Genomic DNA, 9,543 nt, shown 5'->3' with positions numbered 1-9,543 from the left:
GGCTTAGTGTTACTGTACTGTACTATGATGTCACATGTCCTGCATTTGGCATCAGCCTGCAGGTTGATATGCTTGATACATGTTGATGACAGACATTAGTGAACTAGAAATGGATGCCGGTGAAAACGGTCAAAAGCTGTGGTGGTTATAAGTATTTAGTAATGTTACAGTGCAAGTTCAATTCAAACACTTATCAAGAGTACATCCCTTTCATCCCTACTGCTTCTGATCTGGCGGACTCACGAAACAGTAATGCTTTGTTTGTCAATTATTTCTGAGTGTTGGAGAGTGCCACTGGCTATCCGTAAATAACAAAGAAAGAGGATTGTGCCTTCTGGTTTGCTTAATATAAGGAATTTGAAATTATATACACTTTTGATACTTAAGTATTTTTAAAAACAAATACTTTTAGACTTTTTCTAAAGTAGTATTTTACTGGGTGACTTTCACTTTTACTTGCTTCATTTTCTATTTAGGTAAGAAAATAGGGTACTTTTTCCATAATTTTGGGTTACGGAGATTAACCTACTGTATGCCAAACCTACTGTGGAAATCTACTGGTACCTACATTGTTGGTATGACACATACTGTGGTGTACATAGTATATGCATAATGCAGGACAGTTGTTTAGACCGGCCAGAGTTTTTGAACAAATGTTTATTTTACAAAAAAAGCTAGCTAAATACACGTTGTGGGTTACTCGATAGTGAGGGAAACTAATATACTGATGCAGTCTTCACTGACGCAAAGTAGATGTTGTTATTATTGTACAGAATATCACTTTCTGACCATAAAGTGACAAAAAGAAACTCTCAACACAATCAACCAATAAGAGTCCACATTTGAGTTGTCATGTGACGGTGACACCCCCTCTATTACTGAAATGGAAAGACTACCAAGAGAAGACAGTGGTAATCCAGGGCAGACAGAGGGCATCATGGGGAATCATGACGGGGCAGCGAGGGTCTAGAGTTTGGGCATTTTGGCAACATTGAGGCGCAGGGACACGCAGGAGGAGCCAGCGGCGTAACGCATCTCCCTCAGCATCCCACTCCATTCCTTCTTGTCCTCCTCGTACCTAACACAGGGAAAACGAAGATACAGTGATGAGGAACAAACAAAGACGTAGTTGATTGTTTGTACAGTACCACTGTAATGGGTGCGTACTGGCGGCAGAGAAATCAGGCGCAGGAGAGCAAAGTCTGGGTTTGCAACGGAGCAGTAACCTCTTTCAGCTAGGGGGCACTATTTTTATGTTTGGAAAAATAACGTTCCCAAGGTAAACTGACTATTTCTCATGCCCAGATGCTAGAATATGCATATAATTGACAGATTAGGATAAAAAACACTCTAAAGTTTCCAAAACTGTCAAAATATTGTCTGTTAATATAACAGAACTGATTTTGCAGGCGAAAACCTGAGGAAATCCAACCCGGAAGTGCCTTTTATTTGGAAAAATCCCTGTTCCGTTGCCTGCCCCTCCTCCATTTAAAGGGGTATCAACCAGATTCCTTTTCCAATGGCTTCCTCAGGCTGTGACCAGGCTTTAGACATAGTTTCAAGCTTTTATTTTAAAAATTGAGCGAGATTTAGCAAAACGCGTCAGGTGTCCTTTGATTAGTTCACGCGCCCGAGAGTTGTAGCTCGACATTTTCTTTCTCTGTAGTATTGAATAGTTTACCGTCCGGTTGAAATATTATCGATTATGTATGTTAAAACCTGTCTAGCCCCGGGGTTCCGCTAGCGGAACTCCTCCCACATTCCACTGAAAAGGCAGAGCGCGAAATTCAAAAAATATTTTGGAGAAATATTTAACTTTCACACATTAAAAACAACCTGAGGATTGATTATAAAAAACGTTTGACATGTTTCTACGAAAATTACGGATACTTTTTGGAATTTTCGTCTGCACTTCAGGACCGGAACGAGCCTGTGGTTTTCTGAACATAACACGCAAACCAAATGGCGGTTTTTGGTTATAAAACTAATATTTATCGAACAAAAATAACATTTATTGTGTAACTGGGAGTCTCGTGAATGCAAACATCCGAAGATCATCAAAGGTAAGCGATTAATTTTATTGCTTTTCTGACTTTCGTGACCAAGCTAATTTGCGGCTAGCTGTTCTTACTGTTTGTCTAGTGATTGATAAACTCACAAACGCTTGGATTGCTTTTGCTGTAAAGCATATTTTCAAAATCTGACACGATAGGTGGATTAATAATAAAAACAACCGGAATCAGAACAAACAATAAATGGGTATAAAACCCATCGCACACCAGAATAAACGTGCACAGGCACTTACAATTAACAATTCCGGACAAGGCCATGGGGGGGGACAGAGGGTTAAATACACAACATGTAATGATGGAATTGAAACCAAGTGTGTGAGAAGACAAGACAAAACAAATGGAAAATGAAAAGTGGATCGATGAAGGCAAGAAGACCGGCAACGCCGACCGCCGACCGCCGCCTGAACAAGGAGAGGAACCAACTTCGGCGGAAGTCGTGACAGTACCCCCCCCTTGACGCGCGGCTCCAGCAGCGTGCCGACACCGGCCTCGGGAACGACCCGGAGGGCGAGGCACAGGGTGATCCGGACAAAGACGGTGGAACTCCTGCAGTATTGAAGGGTCCAACACGTCCTCGACCGGAACCCAGCACCTCTCCTCCGGACCGTACCCCTCCCACTCCACAAGATACTGAAGGCCCCTCGCCTGACGCCTCAAATCCAGTATGGAGCGAACGGAGTACGCCGGGGCCCCTTCGATGTCCAGAGGGGGCGGAGGAACCTCCCTCAACTCAGACTCCTGGAGCAGGCCAGCCACCACCGGCCTGAGGAGAGACACAACGAATGAGGGGTTAATACAGTAATCGAGGGGAAGCTGTAACCTGTAACAAACCTCGTTCACTCTCCTCAGGACTTTAAATGGCCCCACAAACCGTGGACCCAGCTTCCGGCAGGGCAGGCGGAGGGGCAGGTTTCAGGTCGAGAGCCAGACCCGGTCCACCAGGGGTCTCACTGCGGTGACGGTCTGCGTTCTTTTTTTGGCGCAGCACAGCCTGCTGAAGGTGAACACGGGCAGTCTCCCATGTCTCCTCCACGCGCCTGAAACAGTCGTCCACCGCAGGACCCTCGGTCTGACTCTGATGCCAAGGCGCCAGAACCGGCTGGTACCCCAGTATGCACTGGAAGGGAGAGAGGTTAGTGGAGGAGTGGCGGAGCGAGTTCTGTGCCATCTCGGCCCAGGGCACGAATGCCGCCCACTCCTCCGGCCTGTCCTGGCAATAAGACCGCAGAAACCTGCCCACATCCTGGTTACTCTCTCCACCTGCCCATTACTCTCGGGGTGAAACCCTGAAGTAAGGCTGATCGAGACCCCAGACATTCCATGAACGCCTTCCAGACCCTAGACGTGAACTGGGGACCTCGGTCAGACACTATATCCTCAGGCACCCTGTAGTGCCGGGAGACGTGCGTAAACAAGGCCTCCGCAGTCTGTAGGGCCGTATGGAGACCGGGCAGAGGGAGGAGACGACAGGACTTAGAGAACCGATCCACAACGACCAGGATCGCGGTGTTACCCTGTGAGGGGAGAGATCGGTAAGAGAATCCACCGACAGGTGCGACCAAGGCCATTGTGGAACGGGTAAGCCTCCCTCTGGGTAGGTGCCTAGGAGCCTTACACTGGGCGCACACCGAGCAGGAGGAAACATAAACCCTCACGTCCTTAGCCAAGGTAGGCCACCAGTACCTCCCGCTCAAACAGCGCACTGTCCGACCGATCCCAGGATGACCAGAGGAGGTTGACGTGTGGGCTCAATAGATCAACCGGTCACGTACAGCAGACGTGTCTCTGCAGGCCAACTCCCGACGGACGTCCTTGAGCAGACTGCAGCGATAATGGTCGATCAGGGCCCTGTCTTTCCATCCCGCGCCGGCAGCCAGGGTTCGAAACTCTAGGGCGAATTCCTGGGCGCTCCTCGTCCCCCGCCTCAGATGGTAGAGGCGCTCACCCGCCGCTCTACCCTCGGGCGGGTGGTCGAAGACTGCCCGGAAGCGGCGGGTGAACTCCTCAAACTGGTCCAACGCCACATCTCCCTCTCTCCACACGGCATTGGCCCACTCCAGGGCTTTCCCATTGAGGCACGAAACGAGGGCGGATACCCTCTCACGGCCCAAAGGAGCCGGGTGGACGGTTGCCAGGTATAAGTCTAGCTGCAACAGGAACCCCTGGCAGTTCGCAGCCGTCCCATCGTAGAGAAGAAAGGAAGAGAGAGACGTAGGAAGAGAGAGACGAATCCCACTGGGACCAGGAGAAGGGAGAGCGAGTAGTGGAGACCCCGGTTGTGCTGGTAGAGGCGCTGGTAGAACTCCCTGTCTCTGTCCATTGTCTGGACAACGCGGTCCATGGCGGTGCCAAGATGGTGGAGCATCGCCGCGTGTTCCCGGACGCACTCCTCCACTCATATACCCGGGGTACCTGCTCCTGCTGACTCCATATAGTGGTCCGGAATTCTGTAAGGGGTGCGTACTGGCGGCAGAGAAGTCAGGCGCAGGAGAGCAAACTCTGGGTTTACAACGGAGCAGTTTAATAATAAAAACCACCGGAATCAGAACAAACAATAAATGGGTATAAAACCCGTTGCACACCAGAATAAACGTGCACATGCACTTGCAATAAACAATTCCGGACAAGGACATGGGGGGAACAGAGGGTTAAATACACAACATGTAATGATGGAATTGAAACCAGGTGTGTGGGAATACAAGACAAAACAAATGGAAAACTAACGCCGCCCGAACAAGGAGAGGAACCAACTTCGGCAGAAGTCGTGACAACCACTGACCAAGTAGGGCCCTCATTCCTTTTTCATTCAGCTTTACCTTTATTTCTTATCATACATTTATATAACAAATTATTATAATTGAACTAAGATGAATAAGTTCTACTTTTTTGTCCACAGGAATGGAAATGTAAGGCATCTAAAATAACAAACCCACATCAAACAGGGCTGAACAAGGTGAACTTGTGTTAGCTCACTGAGTTACTGCCTAGGCTTTAGCATAATGGGCAAACACAGTCCTGTGTATTTATGAAGAAGACCTTGGTTCAAATCCTGGTTGATGACATAATAACATTAAAAGAGGGGTCTTACTGCCAAACATCAGTGACCTCTGCGGGGACCACCTCCTTGTTGTCATTCTGGATGATGGTGAAGCCCCCCACGGCGTACAGGGCCCCCTCATTGCTCAGCAGGTTCACTGAGCTCCTCTCCTGGGGAAAGTCTGTGAACGTCTCCCATCTGTGAAAGAAGGTCATTAGGGATAGCATCAGGGGGACTCTTTATAATTAAGGCCATCCTGACTCAAGATGACTAATAACGTTTACCATCCAGAAACAGCAAATGGTATTGTTATGGTGAATGATATTAAAAGGTGTAACAAGTTCTTAAACTGTTTTATCACCAAAGAAAATTCTACATACTTGTTTGTTCCAAAGTCATAGACTTCAGATGCAGCAGTGAGGCCTTCCTCGTTGACTCCCCCGGCCACCACAATCTTTCCGTTGTAAACGACAGCTCCGAACATGGCTCTGGCTGTCTTCATGGCAGCCAGCTCCCTCCACTCTGACTGCTTGTGGTTGTATACAAACATCTTGTTCAGGGCTTTGCTGCGCAGGAGAATGATAGACAGGGTTGTCAGATCTCAGGAAATGTCCTTCTGGCAACAGTATAGAAAGACTGTGATGGATTTACAGTTACGGTTTGGATTCAATAAATCAGACAACATGTATTACAATACGTGCTCACATGCAGTGGAGGCTGTTGAGGGGAGGACGACTCATAGTAATGGCTGGAATGGAGTCAATAGAATTGTATCAAACACATCAAAGACATGGTTTCCATGTGTTTGATGTCATTCCATTGACTCCATTCCAGCCATTGTTATGAGCCATCCTCCCCTCAGCAGCCTCCACTGCTCACATGTGACCCATAGAATAGATTATTTTCACTACGGTCACGTTTGAATAACTGTATACTTAACCATGTGTAGTTCCATAATGAAAATAATGACTCCTACACTAGCTCTATGGTCTGACATGCTTAGGTCTTAGAATGATAGACTACAAACAGCTGCAACACCATATCTTTAGCAAACAGACATGTACACACACACACATACACACTTGATTTTCTATCATCGTGGCGACCTAAAATTGATATTCATTCAAAATCCTATTTTCTCTAACCCTACCCTAAACCCCTAAACCTAACACTAATTGTAACGCAAACCCTAAACATAACCCCTAAGCTTAAAATAACCGTTGACATTTCCCATTTCCCATGAATTTTCCTTGTTTTACTATCCTTGTGTGGACTTTGGGGGAATTCAGGTCCCGACAAGGATAGAAGAACAAGACCACACACACACACACACACACTTGTCATCAGTCTTTCCTCCAATGCAGTACACCAGGCCCTTATGGGAGACCACAGAATGGCCGTGGATCTTCAGGGGAAGCTTTTTGGTCTCACTCCACTTCATCTTCCTGGGGAAAGCCATCACAGAACAGGAGGGTCAAAACACACACTTGAAATGGTAGAGAGAAGCGCTGAGAAGTCCTATATCTTTCTACTGTACTGAGTGAACTAGTCATATTGAATCTAATCCACTCACTGGACATCATAGCACATCACAGAGTCTAAACACTCGTTGCTCTGGAGGTCTTTTCCAGCAATAGCAAACAGCAGGTTCTCACACTCTCCCATGTTGAAAAGAGCTCTAGGGGAAGGCAGGGGGGGCAGAGCTACCCAGTCAGCTGCAAGAGTGTCCAACTGAAATACACAGGGTTGAATGAATGAATGAATGACTGATTGAATGACTGCACTCATCTATTATGAATAAGTGTTATGAATAAAAACAGTTTATTCTAACATCAAACAAAGACTTTGTCGATGTAACTTAGTGAGCTAACGTAGATTCTGAAAGGCAAATATTACCAATAGAAGATTTGAAACCATCAAAAGAAGTGACCAAAACTCTAAATGAACAATAATTGGTTACCTGATAAAAGTAGCACTGTAGGGGAGCGTCCTTGTCCTCCTCGTCCACAAACAGTCCTCCGATGAGGTAGAGCTGGTTCTTCTGTGACGCCAGGCTGACGTGGTTCCGGGGGATCTGTTCCGACATGGCCGCCAGGAAACACTCGTTCTCGTTGACGTCGTACGCCACCGCTGCCGTGTCGTTGATCATCAGGATCAGGTCGCGGACGTACATGCCGTGGCGACGGTTATCGTTCAGGAAACCTGGGAAAACGTCCTCTGCCTCGCCACCCTCGCCATCCGCCCCCTTATCCCCAGCTACCTTGTCTTTCTTTTCTGGGAGTTTTCCCTGGAACGCGTCTTTGATAATCTGGACCTTCTTCAGAAGTTCCGGGTCGGCCTTGATGATCTCGTCTGTCTCCACTTTGTCGTGGAAGTATTTCTCAGGCATGAGGCGGAAGCGGATGCACTCGAAGGCGTCACCCAGTACCTGGACACGTTTGTCTTTGTCGTTGCGGACCCATTTCATGAGGGCTTCGAACACCATCTCCTCCTTCTCCACATTGAGCGAGTCGCCACCAATGACAGCGAACAGTTCATGAGCGGCCAGCTGGAGGAGCTCCTCGTCTTTAGAGAGGATATCAAAGCGGTCTGCGATGTAGTCACGGGCAGACACCGCCAACCTGGGCACGTTGAGGACCAGACCCATCCTGAAGATTGCCAAACAGTTGGTCACGGATAGCTTCTTCTGAAGATAGTTAACACACACGGTGAAGACTGAAGGAATCTGGAAACGATTGGCTACGGCAAATATGTCCTGCACATTTTCGTCGGTGAGGTCGATCTCGGCCGAGTACAGATACYTGATGATCATGTCCAAGATMGCMGGATTGACATCGTCCAGGACCACCTCCTTGMTGGCCTRCACCTCCTTGCCATCCTRGGAYAAGAAMATCTCTCTGAAGTATGGGCTGCAGGCAGCCATGATGAGTTTATGGCAGGGGAAGCTCCGATCGCCCACTTTRAGASTGCAGTCCACAAACTTGTTCTCGTTCAGCAGCTCCTTGAGGCCATCCTGGAGCAAGGTGCTCTGGAAGAGGCGCAGCTCCTCCTTCATGGCTTTGGGGTCCATGGTGTGGGGGAAATCGGTGGCTTGCAGAGGGAAAGAAATGATGGCCACAGGTCCTCTTGGCACCCAGTCCAGGCTAGAAAAGGCTGAGCAGAGAAAAGGTTCCCAGCCTGAATCCCCCACTGCCTACTGCAATTTAATCCTATCCCCTCTAAATATAGCCACCTGCCTGCCTGCCTCAGTCGGTAGGAATCTCAGCTCTGCCAAATCTGAATGCGGAGACAGACTCATACAGCTGTCACAGACTGAAAGAAGCAACTGGGGTGTTCCGGGCTATAGTCCACTACCATGATTCAGCCTCAACACTGTCATTGGTTTAGTAGTGGCTAAAGAGGGATAATGCGGTCAAAGCTAATGGTTATTAACCTAATATTGGTTGTTTTGACCAGTGGCTCCACCCTGTATCTCAGTAGCTTTAAATAATTTCAAAGGATGTTTCATGTTCTTTCATTCGTTCATTCCCATTCATTCATTTCCAAACAGCCACACAAGCTACTGTAATGCCTCTCAATTAAACTATTTAAAGTGGATTCTTGGATAATATGTCCCTATTTTGTTTGAATTTAGCCCTAAGACTGACAAGGCTTGAATTCTACTGAGGATGGTTGAGCAGCAGCAGCTGGCCTCTCCACCTATCAACACTCCTCATTTTCCCTTCATTGTTCTGTGGGTCATAGGACTGCTGACAGGGGGCGAGGCCTTCAACTTCAAGCCCTGAAAATAGCCACTTTGTCCTGAATTACACTGTACTATCAGAGTAGGCTTTAATCTCTGTAAAATTCAGGTGACTACAGATAAAATATATAGCAGGTAAACTTAGCTTGATTCTAAGTCAAAGTGTTTGGAGTTGGGCGGCAGTGTGGACACTGTAGTTGAGGACACTAAAGATAGACCATTTGGACAGGAGTGGAGTGTCTCACACGTAATATAAATATAGTGTAGTGCACAGACCAGTGTCACCTTGCCAATATTAGAAATGGATACCTATGGATTGCTGTGGCTACAGGAAGAGGTTCCTAAGTTCATAGAAAGTGAGATTTAGAGAATACTTTCAAAGTACATTCATCTTGTTAGTATTGATGAAAATATGAAGTGGTTTAGTTAAATTCACAGACGTTTATTTACTCTCTATGAAAAGTCATTTTCTCGGAGCATGATACATTTGTAGACAGACACTATCCATATTACTAGGACAAGTTCCACAAATGGTTGACATCTCATTACGGTCTCTCAATCAAATAGATTGTCGTTTTAACTATGACCATTTCCTCTGACAATGTAAGTGTGATCTCTGTAAAACTTGATTGAATTTGCAACATGTGCACATATTATATTGTTAAAGTTCTATATATTATATTGTTAAAGTT

The 9,543-nt window shown here is 46.8% G+C and overlaps 1 protein-coding gene across 3 annotated transcripts in view; it reads right to left on the bottom strand.

The window, feature by feature from the left end:
* LOC112080910 (kelch-like protein 41b) overlaps nt 1-8,333 on the bottom strand; it is a 39,182-nt gene extending 30,849 nt beyond the window's left edge. The window contains exons 1-7 of one of the 3 annotated variants that reach the window (XM_070442750.1): nt 7,070-8,327; nt 6,683-6,840; nt 6,447-6,554; nt 5,490-5,675; nt 5,161-5,307; nt 4,485-4,571; nt 640-1,078 (exon numbers count right to left, since the gene is read on the bottom strand). In XM_070442750.1, the coding sequence (XP_070298851.1) occupies nt 967-1,078; nt 4,485-4,571; nt 5,161-5,307; nt 5,490-5,675; nt 6,447-6,554; nt 6,683-6,840; nt 7,070-8,179 (1,908 nt within the window). In that variant the 5' untranslated portion in view covers nt 8,180-8,327 and the 3' untranslated portion in view covers nt 640-966. Of the gene's footprint in view, nt 1-639; nt 1,079-4,484; nt 4,572-5,160; nt 5,308-5,489; nt 5,676-6,446; nt 6,555-6,682; nt 6,841-7,069 lie in introns of those variants that run through there. The other 2 variants (XM_024146839.2, XM_070442751.1) reach the window with 2 other exon arrangements.
* Nucleotides 8,334-9,543: the final 1,210 nt, after the last annotated feature.

The sequence above is a fragment of the Salvelinus sp. IW2-2015 genome, unplaced genomic scaffold (genome assembly GCF_002910315.2).
Source record: "Salvelinus sp. IW2-2015 unplaced genomic scaffold, ASM291031v2 Un_scaffold16574, whole genome shotgun sequence".
NCBI lineage: Eukaryota > Metazoa > Chordata > Actinopteri > Salmoniformes > Salmonidae > Salvelinus > Salvelinus sp. IW2-2015.
Note: the sequence above shows the minus strand (reverse complement) of the source record. Positions and strands in the feature narration are given on the sequence as shown.